At 38.2% G+C, this 20,576-nt stretch overlaps 1 protein-coding gene across 2 annotated transcripts in view; it reads left to right on the top strand.

The window, feature by feature from the left end:
- The window catches only part of CNTNAP4 (contactin associated protein family member 4), a 262,236-nt gene that overhangs the window by 141,944 nt on the left and 99,716 nt on the right, over nucleotides 1–20,576 (top strand). The window contains exons 5-9 of one of the 2 annotated variants that reach the window (XM_086688863.1): nucleotides 7,030–7,233; nucleotides 7,999–8,183; nucleotides 8,990–9,133; nucleotides 12,112–12,373; nucleotides 20,175–20,324. In XM_086688863.1, coding sequence (XP_086544989.1) covers nucleotides 7,030–7,233; nucleotides 7,999–8,183; nucleotides 8,990–9,133; nucleotides 12,112–12,373; nucleotides 20,175–20,324 — 945 coding nt within the window. Of the gene's footprint in view, nucleotides 1–7,029; nucleotides 7,234–7,998; nucleotides 8,184–8,989; nucleotides 9,134–12,111; nucleotides 12,374–20,174; nucleotides 20,325–20,576 lie in introns of those variants that run through there. The other variant, XM_086688864.1, reaches the window with a different exon arrangement.

Genomic DNA, 20,576 nt, shown 5'->3' with positions numbered 1-20,576 from the left:
ACTTCTGTGGCATTACAAAATTACAAGCAAATATTAGAAACAGAAATACAGCTTAAGTCCTCCAATGACACACTGAAGTGTCCTCTATGTAGTAGATGTTACCCATTTCAAATCTATTTAAAATGTTCATTTAGATTGATATTTGGGTGGCAGTGGGCTTGTTTGTTCCTATAACCTCCTGGAGTGTTATCACTGATCTTAATTCAGTCTATTTAAAACCATGATAGTAAAGTCACCTTTTGCCTGTGGTTATATGCAGCACTTGATCCTGTACCTTCTTCCTTTTTATTGTATTAATTTTGGTTGTTTTAAACTTAAGAGTGCCTTAAATCATTCTGTGTTCTTTTATGCTACCATGCAAAAATAGTCCAGCCCATTTCCTGTTGATTTCTCAAGTGCTTGGGCTCTCCTCGCCATCTCTTCAAAACCCAATTCAGTAATGCAGATCTCAAGTGCCCATACATCATGCTGTTGCTTTAATATTTCACTATATAATAGTTTAACGGTGACTCAGCCTGATTTATGTTTCTTAGAAGTCAAAATTGGACCTGTGTTTAGAAATTCATAGGTAGTAACTTTCAAATAAAGAAGCAGTATGATCAGTATTGGAGACTGACTTTCTTGTTTAGCCCAGAAGAGTTTGGTCGATTGTTCTTTCTCCACTGAGAGCCCTTTTCTCTGTTTATATTTTTGGGGTGCTTCCCACAGAATTCATAGAAAGCTGTCATGTCTTTTTCAGGAACTCTCTCATGACCTTTAATAAAGGCAGTTTTCTCTTATTCAAGGATTCGTGTTCCAGTTCATGCATTTTCTATTCCAGTTTTTCTCTTTTACATTTCTTAGCCAACTGACCTCATCAGTGATGCAATGATTCATAGTTAATTCACAGAGCCAGTTTCTCTCCAAAACATCTTTCAAGGACAAGCCGATCCCATGTCCAGTTTTCTTCAAGTACCACCTACGTGTAGATAAACATATTCATTTTCCATGGTCCAATTCAGTATGCAACGAAGTTACTCATTTTCAGACAGAAGGTTTCTTTAACCTTCTTGTTCTTCTTGTCAGATAATCCTGATGCTGTCATCTGCTCAGGGGTCGCTCAGGAACCTGTTTTCCTGGGTGTGGCTCTAGGAGCTCCTACGCTGGTGGATATAAAGCAGAACCCAGGATGTTGGATGCTTCTGGAAACCTCACAAGATACTCCCCAGTTGATTCTAACATGGCTACACCATGGAGCTCAATTTAAGAAAACATGTTCCTGTATGTTTTTTTTCTTAGCAATCCACTTGGAGTGGTAGGGACAGTGTTGCTTTTTCAAATCGCAACCTCTCACATTTTGTGAAGCCTCAAACTTTGGAGCAGGGGTAGGATGTAGGTGTGAGGGAAGGATACCGGGTCAAGTGGAAGATATTACACCGAGGGGTGTATCTGCATGTGTCATATGCCCAGGTAAAAGAACAATTTGCTGCTCGCATAGGTAAATCTGCAATTTAGTTGACATCCTTCTCACAGGCTGAGTGGATCAACTCCTCCTGCACATGTTAGAAATCATTCAGACCCAGCCCTGACGCAGCAGCAAAGCTCTAAGCACTGGCCTGAAAAATCACATCTCAGGGATGTGTGTCTTTCCCATTACAATGGAAGCTCCTTGAACAAAAATGTGCTTTGTATTTATGCATTGCTGTGTCTTCCCCTGTTCACAGGGAGCTCTCCATAGATACGTGCTTGCAGAAAGGGGCGCAAGTAGGCATTTCAGCAATACCACTTCTGACACAACTCCCTGAAAGAAATTTGAATATTTTTATTGGAAATCTCTTCATTCCATGGGAGATTGTATTTCTGAATCATGCAAATAAAGCAGACTGTACCTCTTTTCTGGGGTCACGGGGAGAACTGATATGAGAGTAGGGCCTACAGTCTTTGTGAGTCTCTTCTTTCCTTGATGCCTGCTATAAATGAGAAGATTTGAGATGGAGGTATTCACTAAGGAGGATTCAGGTCACCGACAATTGCCATAGTGAGTCAGCTCAAGCATTAGCTGACAGACAGAGAAAAAGCCACAGAACCCACAGATGGCTCAAAATCATTCTTGCTGCATAACCCGGCAGTGACATTGATAATGGAGCATTCCTCATGCTCTTCAGAAATTCATTATTTTTTAAAGAGTTCAGTTTTAAATACACTGAATGTATGTGTTGAACTATTTTGGCTGTACCTCTTTCCCTGCCCAGTGTTCTAACAATAAGTAATAGCAGTAGTTAATGTTTATTGACTTTTAATTACGCACCAGCAATTCTTCCAAAAATTATGCAGATAGACATTCGTGCAACAATCCTGTGAAGAATATACTATTGTTATTCCCATGTGACAGATAGGAAAGGGACATAGGGGTGGAACAACTTGTGCCACAGAGGGAGTAATGCCCTGTTACCTGTTACTATGTTACATTATGGGACATAGGCAGTTACAGTTGTGATTAAACTAAGGACGTTGAGGCAGGGAAAGTAGCCTGGATTATCTAGTTGGACCTGATGGGATTACAAGGGTCTTTACAAGAGGGAGGTGAGAGGATCAGTCAGAGAAGGAGATGTAACTGAGAAACAAAGTGGGGGATTTGAAGATGCTATGATGCTAGGCTTGCACATGAAGAGAAGTCGTGAACCGAGGAATGCAGATGGTCTCTCCAAGCTGGAAAAGGGGAAAAAAGGGATCATCTTCCAGAGACTTCCGAAGGAAAGCAGCTCCTGCCAACCCCTTGATTTTAGGACTTTTTGAATTCCCAGACTAGAAGATGATAAGTTTGTGTCGTTTCATGTGACTGAGTTTGTGGTCATTTGTTACATCAATAACAGGAAACTCATACAGTTGCCCACGGGAGGGTGAAGGTGCAAATCCACGCCGACTAGTTATCTTAACTCCTGGGCTACCCTGTAATAAAGAAAACTATTAAAAATGTCTCAGAAGGGGGCTAGCCTGAGGAGGATAAATGTGTCAGAACAATTTGCAACTTATTACTAGAAAATTAGAGTTTATGCCCTCCCTCTGGTGAACAGGATATGACAGGGTCACAATATTAATATTGATGGCAATCTAATCATTAAAATATAACCTGAGTGACAAGCCTACTAATGAACAGATTTACAATTAGAAAAATAATTCTTTCAGTCAAGTAACACGTCTCCTCCTACATCGTTGGACTGTGGGTCTTTGGCTGTTATAAATTTTGTTAACTTCTGATTTCTAATTTTTATTGCAGCCAATTGTCTAATACCTCTGTTTTTCCTATTTGTACATTTCAACCGTGTACAAAAGATTCGTTTTCTGAAAGTGTTTGACAAAAGATGGGCATAAGTGTGATTCTGTTAATTGAAACATGATTATTACTTGTATGCTTAATTTAGTGTTTCTAAACAAATAAATACAGAGTTAGATTACTTTCATGAATGGCATGCATTCATTATATCTTTCATAGGTTAGTTTCAATGTAAATAAATATTGTTATGAATCATCTGAACTTTTCTTTTGTGAGAATGTATTTGCATTGGTAGTGTCCTTTGTGGAATAGCAAAAATAAATTCACCTTGAATGTTACTCAGACGTGAAATGTTGCTTCCCCAGCCAATGATGTGAAGCCCAAGTTGAACTTTAAAGGTTAGTAATGTTGAAAGTAAAAATTTCAAAAACAAACAAATAAACATGACTTTCATTCAAATACAGAATAAATACATACTAAAGATTAATTAAAGAAGGAATCAGAAATATGGTAAAGCTAGTTGAAAGAAGATTCAAGAGACTGAGTGTAGATAGGAATCCTGGAAAGTATGTTGGATTACTATCACTAGGTTGGGTACATAAATGGTTAATGTCGAACAGGGCACTAAAACCAAAAGCTTTTATTTTCTATCACACAGAAGTCATTTGTATTTCCACTGGGAAAAAAATTTACAAATTAACATGTAACTGAGCACAGTCTGGCTCTAACCCATAATAAATAGTAAAATGAGACCTTTATTAATTCATATTAATTAAATAATCTTTAGATGGACCTGTGAGAAAATGGTCCAATATGACATTGAAAGGAAGTGAAATTATTGCTTTGGGTTATATCCAGTTTTTCTTAACAGTGGGTAAGACCATTTTCAGGAGAGACTACAAACCTATCTCTCCCACCAGCATCCTTGGAGAGATAGATTCTCATAATGAATTCAAATTAATTCTCTCTGTGTCTCTCTCTTCCTCTCTCTCTCTCTCTCTCTCTCTCTCTCTCTCTCTCTCTCTCTCTGTCTTTCTCAAGATTCTTTTTCATATAGTTCCAGATTTTCATATCATTAACTGTATGTGCCACAACACAGAGTTTTGTGATTATTGCTTAAAAGTGTATGCTGCTTGTATTTCAGATATGTTGTGTAAATTGCTTTTTATAACGGTGACTTATATTAGACCTATTATAAGTAAGTTTTCTATCTGAAGTAATACTGTTAGGAGTCATCCTTTTTTCTTTTATGATTATTCTTGTACACATATTGCACACATCTAAGTTGAAGTTATCGTATACTAACATCGTACTCACATTCTGAATTATATTTAGCTTTTCTTCCCTGAAGATATTGTTCATACACACACTGAAGTCCGTGATGGTGTGGCAGCAAGTTTGTTGATTTCCCTACTTAAACTACTTTCTCACTTACAGACCCATTTTCAAAGAAAGCCCCACTCCTCTTCCTCCTCTGAGAGCTGAGTTACCGACTGTCTCTGTATTTCTTTTCATGACGGTAGAGGAGAGAAAGTATTGGGAGAGCATCTAGGTCTTTGGGAATTAAATGTCCTAAGAGTAATTCTAAGAGCTTATGGGGACACGTGTAGGACTTGAAGACTGTGAGGAGTAGAAAGGTTAGTAGTGAGGTGTCTAGATCAGAGAGGTGAGTTTCCCCAACTACCTTAACTAAAGAGCCAGTCTTCTGTTGACCTTCATCAGTCTGTCATGGCTGTTCACTTGCTGAGCAGTGTCCACCTTCATGGAATGTCAGCTCCATGAGGGCAGGGGGCTGTGCTGGTGTTGATTACTCTCTCGATCTCAGCATCCATCACAGGGTCTCACAAACGATTTGCTGAATAGATACTTATTGTTTCTGAATGTCTCAGATTTCTTAGTTAATATCCATGGAGTAAGAAGACAATAGGTAAGAATGAGAGAAAATGGCAAGTGGCTTCGTTTTAAGAGATGAAGCAGTATTCCATTGCTTTAGACATCAATTGTCTGACACATTTTTCACTCTCCTTTGTTGCTGATGGAAATATACAAGGCACAAAAGCTTTAGGTGCCATGAAGGATGATTATGACCATTATAATGTGATAATAATAATAGCAAAGAAGAGAAAGAAAGAAAGAGTGGGGTAAAGTAACACAGGCTAAACCTTTATTGGAAAAAAAACTCTCTTGGTAGCTTATTCCAAAAATAGACTTTATCTAAAGTAAAATCATTATTATGATGGTTGCCTTTAAGCAATACATTAACTCAGAGATAACTGCATTGCTCCAAATGCATCAGCATTTAAAGTCTGTCTTATTGGAATTTTTCTTAATTTATTGTAATCTAATAATCATAGAACACATTATTTGTATTTGACACAGAGTTATGTTTTTACCAGGCACATTCATTCAGCTATATAACAAGGAATAATTGTTCAGTTAACATTATTCTTTCTACAGAATGCAATGTTTATTCATGTGCATTTGGTGAATGAATTCTTTATAAGCACATTAACAAGATGTGGAAAAATCAAACCTCTGACTTTTCAAAAGATAGCTGCATAAAATAGTTGAAAAAATTTGGGGGGGTGGTGAATATAAATGGTTCACATTAAATATGATGGATAATCTGAATGAAACGTATATTTGGACATACAAGTAGCTGTAATAATTTTGTCAAATGAAACAAGATGAGTAAACTTTAATGTCATTTCATTGACTGGGAAAAGTCAGCTAACCGGTTGAAAAATAGCTTCATTGGGTTTCCCTAACTTCTTCATTTATTACATAAATGTACTCGCAAGGGTAATTGCCTTAAAAAAATCTTTGACTTGCGAAATGTAGAAAACCCTGCTCGGCTTTCTGAGCATTATCAGTTCTATTTTGTGTCTGTTGTTTGGGTGCAACTGATTTTGACAGATATGCTGTTATGTTACTGGTATAACATGACATCTTTTTTCAGATGAACTGAATAAAAGTGATCTTGACAATGAGTAGATAAGACACTGTCAGAAAGCTGAAAAAACATGTCAATGTCACAGTTTTGACACAAATGCAGCAGAAAAGCCCTTATAATATCATTAAGTGACTATCTTTCCAGTGATGCTCTTTAGAAGACAGAAGATAGCATTGCTCTTAAACACTATTACTTAGCCACAAAAATAATAAAATAAAACAAAGCACAAAGGTCAGGTTAATATATACTTGAGATGGCATTTGATGAGTCTGATGGATGTGTTTATATTTTTATGCAGATCTTTTATCTATAGCATGTGTGAGAGAATTTTTGACATATCAAAACCATTTTTTAAGGAGCTAAACACCATTTGCCTTCAGCACTTCAGGAACATGATTCAAAATACTGATGGTGAAATATGCAAAGTGGTTGTGTGGATATTGATCATAACCTTTTTCTTGATTTTATTTTTTCATTGAATGAAAAGAAATAGCTTTCAATAATAGAAAATTAGGAATACATTTTGAGATGTATTTCTAGATAATGATTTTGTAAATAGGTTAGCAAGGACTAAAATGGAATCAATCCCAGGCATCAAGAGGGAATTAGACACGAGCTTTTATTTTCCCTCATGATTGTCTTGGAACTGAACTATACGTGCATGTGTGTATGCACAATGCTTTATATATGTATATATGTGTATGTATATATATATGTGTGTGTATATATATGTACATTCACATGTACATATATGCACATTTAAAATGCTTTAATAAAAAGTATATTTATCCTTTAGAATGACTTTTAATGTCTTTGTCTTTAGGATCAGAAGTGGTTGATCTTGATGGAAAAAGTTCCCTTGTCTATAGATTTGATCAAAACTCCCTGAGCCCAATAAAGGATGTTATTTCTTTGAAATTTAAAACTATGCAGAGTGATGGAATTCTGCTCCACCGGGAAGGGCAAAATGGAGATCATATCACGTTGGACTTACGAAGAGGAAAACTCTTTTTACTTATTAATTCAGGTAAATCTATTTGGCGAATTGTTTGTCAGTCTGGCCACTTAGATATCACTTCAGTAACTTTATGCTTTTATAGCTTATCATATAACAATTAAGGTGCCTTATTTCCAGATTCAGGGGCTTATATGTACACCAGTATCATACATATAAAAATGGTTCCTATTTTGCAAATTGTACAAGACCCTCATTTAAATTTTTTTTAAATGTTTTATTTATTTTTGAGACAGAGAGTGATCAGGGGAGGGACAGAGAGAAGGAGACCCAGAATCTGAAGCAGGCTCCAGGCTCTGAGCTGTCAGCACAGACCCTGACGTGGGGCTTGAACCCACGAACTGTGAGATCATGACCTGAGCCCAAGTCGGACGCTTAACCAACTGAGCTACCCAGGCCCCCCTGCAAGACCCTCATTTGATGTTTCTTTTGCTTAGTGCCGAGAGAACTACATAGCTGTTTTCAAACATCATGAAGAAAGGGATGAGTCCCTGAAAAATACTGAGCTAGTAAAAAGAATGAAATTGTAGCAAAGATACATTTTACTTTGCAAATGGCATGTGATGGGAAATACTAATGAAAAGAATTAATGGTGGAAGAAATTCCAGCAAGGTTGAGAGGATATTGTATTCAAACTCCAGGTAAATCCATGCAGTGTTTCGGATGGAATGCAAGAAGAAGATTGCAATTATGAGAGATCCTGGTCCCCAAGGGGAAACTGTTTTTTTTTTTTTTTAGACTGGAAATAATGGTACTGTTGTTTTTTTCTTTTCTAAGGTGAAACCAAACTGCCCTCTGCTCACACGCTGATCAATCTCACCCTGGGCAGCCTGCTGGACGATCAGCACTGGCATTCAGTGCTGATCCAACGGTTGGGCAGACAAGTGAACTTTACAGTGGATGTGCACAGGCACCGTTTCCACGCCCAGGGAGAATTCAGTTATCTGGACCTTGATTATGAGGTGTGATAGTTATGTTCCAATTAATGCAGATTTTTACAATGTATATGTGGTGCAGCCATGCAGAAGAAAACATACTGTAGAGACAGCACCCCTTTCCTCTTTCAGAGTAAATCAAAGTCCTGGTGACATGTTTCCCAAGGTGACCTAACTCACAGTAGCAGATTTGAGCATATGCTACTGAGGCTTTGTCTTTCTGATGATATGTTAATCTGTTATCAGAGAGAGAGAGAGTTTCTTTTTTACCTGAAATGTATAGTCACAGATTATCACATGTAGGAAATCTCCAAGAGATCATATTACCACCGGTAAATACAGAATGTGTTGCATGATTTTTTTGTGCGCTTTAGGGTACCCTCAAGCAGTGTAGATTTATGGAGAGGTTGTAGTAACTAATAGATTAATTAATTCATTATCAATCGATTCAAATGCACAAACACCGATGTGTGCCAGAAATACATATAGAACAAAACGCCATTATAACCAGTTAATGTTATTAAACAGAGATTTACCATGGATATAAAGAGGCATTTTTATTCATCAGCCAATAAACATCCAGATGTGATTAGTAACTTGTAAGAATAATCAAGCTCTAGTGTAAATGAAAACTGAATGCATGTAAATTTGTTTTCAAATCTGCATTTTAATTTTTTAAAAATATCCATATGAAATTAGCAACATGGCAGTGTAGGGTGATGAAAAATTGATTTATCTGTGATGATTAAAGCTATAGTTACTAATCATAATTATTTAAGCAAACTATCAGAAAATCACTAAACAATATTATTGATGCCATTTTTCTTTCTAAGATCAGCTTCGGAGGGATTCCAGCACCTGGAAAATCAGTGTCATTCCCCCATAAAAATTTTCATGGGTGTCTAGAAAATCTCTTTTATAATGGAGTAGATATCATTGATTTGGCCAAGCAACAAAAACCAGAGATCATCACTATGGTAAGAGAATCTTCATGTAAATGAATGAATGAAATTGTGTTGCTTTTTCACACAATAAAATTGCTTCCCTTTGGATTCCCACTTGATATGATGTGAGATTACTCTCTCTCTTTTTTTAAGAGATTACTCTTTTAAAAATTTTCTCTGCTTGGCAATATTCATGTAAGGGATTAATTCTACTTAAAGCAATTATAATTCACAGAGCGTGATTATTTTATTTTTATATGAAGTAAAACATTTTTTTTACAGTTGATAATTTCATTTTGTTGTGATGCTATTACTCCAGGGGACCAATTTCCTTTGCTCTGTAACTACCTTAATAAGATATGCCCTGACAACCTCCCTTAATCAAGGGAATCAAGTTCCTGGAATCAGATAATATCCATGTGTATTAGAGAGGCATTTGAAAAACTATATTTTGCCATGGTCATTCATAACAAGTAAAAGAAACGAACAGGCCGTTATGACACTGCCTCTGCCAATCTGTCCCAATAGCGATGTTGGTCAGGCTGCGTTATATTCTAATTCTATGGAAATGCAGCAGATTTTAAATATAACCGTATTGGTCTGGGGTCAGTCAGGGAAGTAGCACCACTACGAGTTTTAGGAACAAGGGATCTCTTTTAGGACTTGGATCTTCACATTTGTCAGAGGAGCTGAAAAGTGGAGGCCAGCTGTCAGGAAGAAGAGTTAGAACAGGGTGAAGGAAAGCCAGCTCCTCTGTGATCATCCCTCACTGTGCTTGTATCACAGGAAATAAATACATAAATAAATAAACAAACAAACAAACAAACAAACTCCCATGGAAAAAAATGGCTGGCATTTCACTTTTGCCTCAAATACCACACAAGCTCCGTTTTTGACTAACTTTTAACCAGAACCAGCCAGGAAAGAGGATTCTGGGAGACATGGTTTCCAGCTTAACTAGCTTCATGAAAGAAGCTTCAATAAAGAAGCTTCATGAAAGAAAAGAAAAATGTAGATCCTTTTCAATACATTTCTTTAATTGTTCAAAATTCAGGATATATAAATTCAAGCTCGTGTTATATCAGCCAGTCGCAAAGCACATCACGGGAATATTTATTTTCTTATAAAATGTTTTATTCCTAATTCTCTGTGTGAATTGATGTTATCTATAGGAATATACCATTCAGAAAGATTTTTAGTTATACTTTGATAAGAGGGAAGACGATTTAAAAGGAAAATCAAAAAGCCGTAGGTAGATGTGTGTGTTTCATTGGCAAAACGAGCTTCCAGAAACTGCCCATGCAGCTAACACCTACTTTTCACTGGCAAGAGGATTTGCTGCTTGCGGGGTAGCAGGCCACTGTCCAAATGAAGCATCAGACCAAACTGCCGCTGGTAAAATGTTTCCAGTTTTACGAGGTTTGTTAGTTTATAATTGCCTTTACATTATGGGTCAGCGTCACTTACTCTTCAGCTTTTATTTTCCATTCACTGGGACAAGATATTTGTCCACAGTGAAAGCTAATTCACTTTTAACAGGATCACAACATAGCCAAATATCTTTGTTTAACCAAGACTAACTGGTTTAATTCCAATGTGTATCCTTCTAAGTACAGTTGATTTCATTGACTTTTCAAATCTGTATTTGGAAAAGATGCTAAAGAATATTTTCAGGAGGAGTAAAAACCTTTATCTTCATTTCTGAAGCCTGTTAAGGAACATGTTTAACTATTTCTAAATAATTCAGAGGGTAAAGATTTTTTAAATCCTTAAATATATACTTTACTAAGATAATTTTTATACATCGTATTTTAATGAAAATTTATGCAAGTCTAAGGTGTCTTGAAACTCTGTTTTAAAACTGTTAGGTGAGAAATAATACATGTAAATCTGATGACACAGGCATAATAAGAAAGAGCCAAAAATGTTTAAAAAATAAAGGAATGTTGGGACGCCTGGCTGGCTCATTCAGTAGAGCATGAGACTCTTGATTTCCGAGTTGTGGGTTCAAGCCCCACGTTGGGTATACAGGTTACTTAAAAAAATAAAAAATAAAATCTTTAAAAAAATTAACAGAATGTAAGTAGTACATTGTACATTGTAGTATCCAAGAAAAAAGGAAAGATGGGCTGATGCTATAAAGAGACCATTCTGAGGAAAGCTAGTCCCAAAGAGCCACAAACTCGTGAAAAATGCTTAGATTCGCTATTGGTCAGGTAAATGCAAGATAAATGAGAATGATATATCACTTTGGCATTTTGTCATTGAACCTGTGCAAATTTAAAAGATCTATAATACCTATTCCTGCCAAGGATGTGGGGACAAGGATATGCTTGTATATTACCGGTAGAACTGTGGAGTATTTTAACTTCCTTTTGGAAAAGAAGCTGGAAATATTTATTAAAACATATAAGTATATATAGTTCTGCATTTAGAACCCTTTTCCGTAGAACTAAAAATATACAGAGGAGCATACCGAGTTATTTATTACAGTCTTTCTGTGAAAGACAAAACCTGGAAACGAGGATATATATATGGATATATATATATATGAAATATGAAAAAATACAGAAGGAAAAAGAGTAGCTCATTAATATTGGTTATGTTATGGGATGGATTAGAACCAAAGGCAGCAAAGGACGAAGGAGAAAAGCATTTTCAGCCAGAGCCCAAGGAGTAGAAATCCAAGAGAAGATACAAAGAATTGGCTTAAATAAATTTGTATTGAATTCAGTCACATTGAGTTAGATGCCTTTACAGAAGTTGCGAGCTGGGGAAAAAATGGATTTCACCCAGAGCCTAGGGAAAAGTTTGCCTGACCGTGCTGTCACTGGATTTTGAAGAACCTTTAAGATAAATGGCAAGGATTTGAATTTTCATGTTGATAGCCTTTTGTTGTTTTAAATCAAGGGTAATTTGAGATCCATAAACAGCCTTTGTGACACTTCAGTTTCTATTACTAACATGATGGGAGTCATTCTGAAAGCTTTTTTTTTTTGCTTCATTCTCAGGGAAATGTGTCCTTTTCTTGTTCTCAGTCACAGTCTGTGCCTGTGACTTTTCTCAGCCCCAGGAGTTACTTAGCCCTGCCAGGCTTTTCCGGAGAGGACGAGCTGTCTGCTACTTTTCAATTTCGAACCTGGAATAAGGCAGGACTTCTGCTATTCAGTGAACTTCAGCTGGTTTCAGGGGGTCTCCTCCTCTTTCTTAATGATGGAAAACTTAAGCTGAATCTCTACCAGCCAGGAAAATTTCCCAGTGACATCACAGCAGGTAATAAGTGTATTCCTGCAGGCACCGCGTATGGGTTTGAAAGATTTCATTATCTCTCTGTCCCTTTTCCATAAACTTGTATGCATAACCAAAAACAAAAACTAGTGTTTGTTTAATGAATGAATACTTGAGTTAATAAGATTATCAGGACTCTTCTTTTAAGTGTGGCTTCAGCCCTAGCAGGTCTTAGTAACCAGAATGATAGTTACCGGGGAATAGAAATTTCCTTTCATGACCCTCTTCCCACTCCAGATAAATCCACATATTCTGAGGAAATGTGTTTTGGGAGAAATGCAAAAGACTTTGAAATGGGCCCAAAAGTTTACTGGGTGTCTTCATGGGAAGACTAGGGTTTGTCTAACACAGCTATTAGCCTAATCTGGTCTGTGAGAGAAAAGGAGTGTTTCTTGGATCTGTATTTCTCTGTCTGTGTGTGATGTAAAACCCAAGCACTTGGTCAAAGTAACTTCACTTGCTGATATATTCTGTACAGAGTTGGATATATTGGGGAGGATGAAAAGGTTTGTGCAAACTTCTCCATTTGGGTACCAGAGGGGATTCTCTCGACTTCTAGGCAATACGGTTATCATCTTAATGATTAGAAGTGCTATAATTAAGGAGACTGTATGAGTATTTGGAAAATTAATACCTAATTTAGGTCAGCGCTTTGGGTGAGGGATATTTTTGCCTCTTCATTAAAATTATGTAGTTCTTGACAAGGGATCTCCAGCACGTTTTCATACACATGGAGTAACACCCAAGCCCAGCAACTAGAGGTCACATTGGGGTGAATTGCTACATCAGTTTAATAAATGATCTTTCAAAAAAATTTGAAGATGCCATTGTAGTGCTCCTCTATGTTAACTATGGCCAAAATTAATCGCATATGAGAGGAAAATTGGCAGAAATACAGTTGGAAGCTAAATATAGGAAGAACAAGTGCATCAACGGACACACAAATACCTAGTCTTTATGTATTGGTGTTCAGTCTGTCGCTGCAGTTTAAATGTGGGAGCTGAAAGTTCGATATTAAAGATAATTTTTAACAGCTCCTATGTTGTGACTTTTTCATGTAATGCTCAAAATGTGGTGGATTTGCAGGCCCGACAAAAGGAAACAAAGGAAACAAATTAATCAGTGCCATCTAAATAATTCATAGGCTCCCTAAAATGAGGGCCCCAAAATGTAAGCTTGTCATTAATGTGTCGTTTATTGTGATTTATTTGACATTCTAAGAAGTGGTGGTATGCATAGCCTTGTTTCAACACCTTAAAGAAACTGCTTCAGTACAGTGTACTATAGTGAGCCCCATGAAGCTGGTTCATTCTAAACACTTTACAGGCATGAATATGTAATAAATTACTAGGTGTTGAGTCTATATAGAATACTCTGATTTGAAAATCTTTAAATTAATATTTAAATTCCTATACAGTCCAATCCACTATGGTGTCATAGGACTCAGTGTAATTGTTCTGTAGCGAATAACAAGGAGTGCAGACTATGGATGAACGATGAACGCCAGGCTAGGAGAAATTGTTGAACTTCACATTACACAGGTGGGCCTTGACTTACCGACCCCCAACTCCCATTTTTCCCCGTTTCTCTTAAGATACTAATTTTTGCCGGTTTCAGGAGGCAAGCACCTTTTGCACTTGAAAGGGGACTCTGTAAATGGTAGTTGGGTGGGTGGTTCATTTGTACAAGGTTCGAGAACTAAGTCATTTGTCAGAATGTATTATTATGACTCCTTAAAAGGAACCAAATACTTATTGGTGGATTGTTACCATATCATGCTGAAGCTTGCCATTTTATAAGGATGGCTCAATTTTTCTTAGCTACTAAGGTATAACTTCCCAATCTTACATGTTTTAAAGAATCAACATTTTTATCTTTTGCAGTGTCATAAAAATTAAATTATGCTGTGGAAGAACTGAATTGTTCAAATCTTTGAATTAGCAGGATACATTTTTAATGCGCTGTATAGTTTGGCACAATGTCACTTGGAATTCTTTGAAAATATTATGTCAACCTATATCATTTTGAAATATTAAAGATATTATATTAGTCTAAATTATAAAAGATATTAGCTGGATTACAGAATCCCTCATGACACAAAATATTTCCAGTCTTTGTCGCTTTTACAGATGTCAAAGCAAAAATCATCAGTTGACATCAAGAACCCAATGAACAGTGTGGTTATATTTTCCTGTTTAAAGCAGACTCTATTGTAGGATTTGAGATTCTGCTATGATTTAGCATTTCTGCTGCTGCTTTTGCCTGAGGGTGAAAATCAGGCCTATAAACCAGCTTCTTGCTCTCAGGGGCAGGGCCTGGTGATGCGGGCTTGCAGAGTAAGAAATGTTTCTGGCATTTTTTCACTTACTAGACCTTCGCGATTCTTGTGACCCCTGCAGAGGCCCGGCCCTCTTGATTTGCCTAACCCAGGAGAAGGCCTGTGTCATTTCACCTTCCTCCCTTTCACTGTTGGACTCTTCCTACCTTTCAGAGGGTAAACCTGTCACTCTCTGAAACTCCCTCTTTCTCCAAAAGTGACCGGCACCAGGGATCTCCATATTTTCATCTTGACAAGAGCTTTCTGGAGGCCTGGAACTTTAGTTCTGGTTGGCGAATATAGCTAATGGATGAATATAGCTAATGGGTGCTCTGTTGTCAGAGCACTCAAAGGTATTTAAAAACGGAAAAAACCCTTCACTTGTCCCTTGAGCAATAGCCTATGTATAACTCCCTTTTGTACCTTCGCAAAGTACCTACCCTGTCCAGCAGGGTTTTCCTTCTTTATACATCTTATTTCATAGATGCCTATTCTCATCTTAGGAGCCAGTGATGGTGGCTAAGCTGTCACAGAATTTCTGTGGCAATTTAGGGTTGATTCCAGAAGATTGTACATGAGGAGCAGATATAAATCTTTTTCCTCTTTCTGTATTTTGTGAGACAGAGGGGGGGGAGGGGAGAGGAGGGAGGGAGAAGAGAGGGAGGGAGAGGAAGAGATTTCTGGTGAACAGCCGTGTTCTTCCCTATGACCTGCCATTCCCTCTTACTTCTTATTCTGGTCTTCCATCATTCCATTTAGCGCTGCCCACGCCTTCCACGCAGCCCACACCACACTACCTGTAATCAAACAAGTCGGGCTGAATGCTTATTGAAGCAAGGGGAGCACACACCTGGGGAGCCATGGGCGTGTCTCAATTTTAAGGTGTTAAGGGTGATTTATTGTAAGATTTGGGGCTGTTAGCTCATTTGGGGGGAGGCTTCAAGGAAGTGGAAAATTGCTCTGGATTAAATGCTGCTAGGAAGTGAGGGTAATTGTGTGATTAACTATCTTTGTAAATCTTATCTAGAAGGATGGAGGAATGAAATAAGGTAATTGATGTAAAACAAAAACAAAAACAAAAAACATCCGTTGTCGTTCATATTATCCCCAGGAGGAAGTTTGGTAATTCTTTGGTTTTCGCAGAAGCCTTGTTATCGTCTATGGTTAGACAAGATAAGAAAGTAGTCTTGGCTTTTCTTGGTCCAAGTTCAGTGTGGTCACAGAGTTACCTTGTCTAATATTGGTATTCTATGAGATTGTGTTCAATGGGAGAGCTCGCTCTGAGTGCTCGCCAACGTTCCATAGCATCACCCGGCTGAGAGTGCGAGGCCATGTCCTGGCTGTTGGGGCGGCTTTTCTGTTTCTCAAATTTAATTATTTACAAGAGCAAAAAAGTAAAGGAACTGCCTGTCCTGCAGGCAGAGAAGAGTGTGGGTTTTGGAATCAACTTACCAGCGGGACACTACCTTGGGTGATTTGATCTTCCTACTTGAGCCTCATTTTCTCCGTCTTTAAAATGAGAATAGCAATAGCAGTGTTGAAGATCAAATGACACAATGCATGTAAGGCACCCAATACATGTTACAGATACCAGTTCAGTAAAAACTATTTTTATTATCTTACTGTTACACCAACAACATGTCTCTCCCCAACTCAAAACTTACGGGTGGTGGGAGCAGTGCTAAAATTAGCATTTACTTACCTAATATCATGAACAAGAATGAGTGCAAATTCTATGATTTGTCACCTTCCATCCTTTTAAAGCGATGTGGTCTTTTAAGGGGCTCCCTCTCATCAGATCCAAAAGCCAGCAAGGAGTTGTACACTTAAAAAAAAATAGAATCTTGGGGTGCCTGGGTGGCTCGGTCAACTAAGCATATGATTCTTGATTTCTGCTCAGGTCATGATCTCACGGTTTGTGAGTTCGAGCCCCACGTCAGGCTCTGTGCTGACAGGGCAGAGCCTGCTTGAGATACTCTCTCCCCCCCTCCCTCTGCCCCTTTCCTGTGTGTGCACACGTGCTCTCTCTCTCTCTCTCTCACTCAAAATAAATAAACTTTAAAAATAGAATCTATTTTTAAACTTTACTTCTAATGTTTTTTAAATTTATTTTTGAGAGAGGGCAGGAGTGGGAGTGGGGGAGGGACAGAGAGACAGGGGAACAGAAGATCTGAAGCAGGCTCTGAGCTGAGAGTAGTAAGCCCCATGCGGGGCTCGTACCCACAAACTGTGAGCTCATGACCTGAGCCCAAGTCAGATGCTCAATCGGCTGAGCCACCCAGGCACCCTGTAAAAAAGAGAATCAAGTCTTAAAATTATCCTTTTAGTGTCTCAAGTTAAGAGAAAGAAATCAAACGGATTGTTCATTATTTCATTTACATAATAAATCCTATTGATGGGTAACAAGCCTCCTCATCATAAGTGAGTGGTGTCTGTTATAAGTGAGGCCTGAGAATAGCTTCCTGAAGTTTCCCCCACAACCATAGCACAACTTCACAACGTGCTAGCTGCCTAGGTGGGTGACTGAACTGTGTCAGATGACAGAACGGCTGTCCTGGCCATCTTTTGTTCCTAATCTAAACTGGCTTCTGTACTAAGGGAAGAAATTCCCGAGCCTTTGACTTTACTCCTACGCATGCCTCACCCAGCAGATCCCTGGAGCGCTGCTACTCAAAGTGTGGTCCCTGAGTGACACTCATTCGGTGAAATACTTGTTTCCAGATGGAGTATAAAAATTGGGATTAAGCTCTAAAACACTGCTGGAGCAATAAATTCTTGCTGCATCATCCGAGGCCAAGGTCGCTGGACTCGTATTTTATGTCTTCTCTTTTTAATTTTTAGTAATTGATTTTCGCTGAGGTTTCGAAAGGATCAGTCCACAGTAGATCAGAAAAGAAAATGTTCATCACCACAGGTGGCTTGGGAAACACTGTCCTCGACCGCTAGAAAGCCTAAAATTAAATAAGAGCTGCAAAGTCGTGTCTATAGGCACACCCAGCCTTTGAGAGAGCTGATAGGAGGCACGTGGTAGGGGAGGGAGGGTGGGAGGTGTCTGCAGGTGTGACGCAAAGCTCAATACAAAGGCTTTCACTCTAAATGTATCCTCTTAAAGGAAGCTCTAGATGACAAATCTGGGGCATTTGATTTATTTTAGTCCAATCTCACACCGTCAGGGATTACATAACTCCTCAGTTGTCTATTTCGGAACCCACTCTTAGAAAAGGTATCTAAAAGTATCTAACCTACATTTTTCATTTCTCAGTTTTTAGGTCTTTCTCATTATCTTTCACAAACTAAACCAGTTGGGTCTTTGAAAATCTTTTCTCCTTCCTGGATGTAGTATAAAAATGAGCTTTGGTGCCCAGGATGGAATTTGCGTTATACTAAATAAATCCAGGGCAAAGAGCTTAATCGCCTAACAGAGCTTCTACACATTTTCTGTCTGAAAAATAGCTGGTCAAAATAGCTGAGGAAGTAAAGAAGTTGTACATTGTACATAGTAACAGAAAAGAGACCATGACCTTTGGGTTTAATAGAGTACTCATAGTTTAGTTTACTAATTTGATCCATAAAGTCATACAGCATTGAGTATTCAATGGATACAAAAAACCTTGATGGTTAATCCGCAATAGAGGTGCTTAGATTCCACCTGTCTGCTCATGTTCAACCAGCGACAGACTTAATTCCCTTTAAGAAGGAAAGGGCTAACTCATCTCATGGATTCATGACACAGGAGCTTCAGTGGGAGGGATGGGAGGTTATTTTTTAGAAGTGATGAGAAAACTTTGATTTTTGATTCATGTGAATTTTGGTCATATATATCATCTTGGGAAATCCAGGGAAAATATAAAAATGAACAAAACCCACAATTTTCCATGATGAAAAAATTGCTGTTGATATATTGGGGTAGTTTCAGCCCTTCCCCATATGTATACAAAAAAATAGGAGTATCCTTAGACTTGTATATATGGAGTTGATTCTCATTCTTTGCAGTAGTTCTATTGTAGAAAGTCACTGTGGACACTGCATTAACAAACATTGAACCATCACTCCTAGAATGAATGGGGTTAGGTTCCTGTGACTTTCTGGTCACAACGTTTTTGTCAACCAATCAGTCCATAACCTTGTTTTATGTGTGATTCTGTTTAAAGATACCTTATTTCATATATATTGTTGATCCATTAACATTGAACTCATGGTCAACTGCACTATAAGCAATGGCTGAGTGAAGTTCATCGAGCATGTGTGTTTTCTCTGTGAGACACATCACAGCCTTCTTGCATGTAGTAACACCAAACCTGTACTTTGTCACTAGGACTGATATCTTTTTTTTTTTAGTGTTTTTTAGTTTATTTTGAGAGAGAGAGTGTGCATGTACATGAGCGGGGGTGGGGTAGAGAGAGAAGGGGAGAGAGAGAGAATCCCCAGCAGGCTCTGCACTGTCAGGGGCTTGATCTCACCAACCCCTGGGATCATGACCTGAGCTGAAATCATGACCCATGTCACTCAAGTGACTGAGCCACCCAGGTGCCCCCTGAGGTCTTTTAAATTGCAAAATCACCAACCAAAAGCACAAAAAGTTGGAAAATGTGTTTACATACGACAGCTGAAACAAGTGTCGTCTCCTTGTTTAACCTCAGCTGGAAACGTGTGTCCATCCACTCCGTTTTTTCACTCTTCTATATACGTTTCTGTGAATGATTCCAAAGATGCCCTGAGTATTGATTTTGGGGTTACAAATACATTATGGTGACTTAGGTGGATTTGCAAATCCTATGCACTATGAGGATCGACTATGTAAATGTGGTTTTACACACTGCTTAATTTATTTATTTATATATTTTTATGTTTATTTATTTATGAGAGGGACACAGACAGCATGTGAGCAGGGGAAGGGTGGGGAGAGAGGGAAAGAGAGAGAATCCCAAGCAGGCTCCGTGCTGCCAGCCCAGAGCCTGACGTGGGGCTTGAACTCGTAAAACTGTGAGAGCATGACCTGAGCCGAAACCAAGAGTCAGACACTTAACTGACTGAGCTGCCCAGGTGCCCCCATACTGCTTTATTTTTTAACTTTGTATTATATGGGCAAACTTTCAATATTCATTATAGTCTCTCCCAATATTTTTGTAATGATTGACTTGATATACTTTGCTAAATATATAAAACGACTACACACAAATGTAAAAAAAAAAAAAAAAAAAAAAAGCAGATAAGTCGTTTTATTGGGTTAGACTTTGCCCAGTGTTGGGGATTTTGTTCCCTTTATTGAGACCCTCAGAAAGGAATCATATACCATTTTCCCCAAGTGGGTACCCACTTGTCTCCTCTTCCTGTCTTTTGGTTTCCTTTTGTTAACATATGGGAGTGCTGTGCTTGATTGGGTGATGTGTATATTGCTGTTCCTAACCAACGGCTTATGCTGTTCCCTGTTGAGAGATAACTCTTTTAACTGATTTTTATCTCCCCTAGGTGTTGGATTAAATGATGGGCAGTGGCATTCCATCTCCTTATCTGCCAAAAGGAATCACTTGAGTGTGGTAGTGGATGGCCAGGTGGCCTCTGTTGCTTCTTCCCTGGGGTCTGAGCAGACTTATTCAGGTGGCACCTATTATTTTGGAGGTAAGAGAAGAGGTCAGGCCATATGGGACACTGACCCATATTTGCAGTTACTTGCCCTTTTGTCCTGGAGATGTCATCATTTTAACGAATGTCAATAGTATGGAATAATGTCTCCCTCTCGTTGAGCATGGAAATGTTGAGTGAATCAAGATGGACCGACTATGGCCTAAAAGGCCTTTCTTAGGGATGGATTTACTTATGTTTACAATTTCTGCATGAGAATGACTGCAAATAAGCCACCCTCTTCAGTTC

The sequence above is a fragment of the Puma concolor genome, chromosome E2, assembly GCF_028749965.1.
Source record: "Puma concolor isolate L17-30 chromosome E2, mPumCon1.1.hap2, whole genome shotgun sequence".
NCBI lineage: Eukaryota > Metazoa > Chordata > Mammalia > Carnivora > Felidae > Puma > Puma concolor.
Note: the sequence above shows the minus strand (reverse complement) of the source record. Positions and strands in the feature narration are given on the sequence as shown.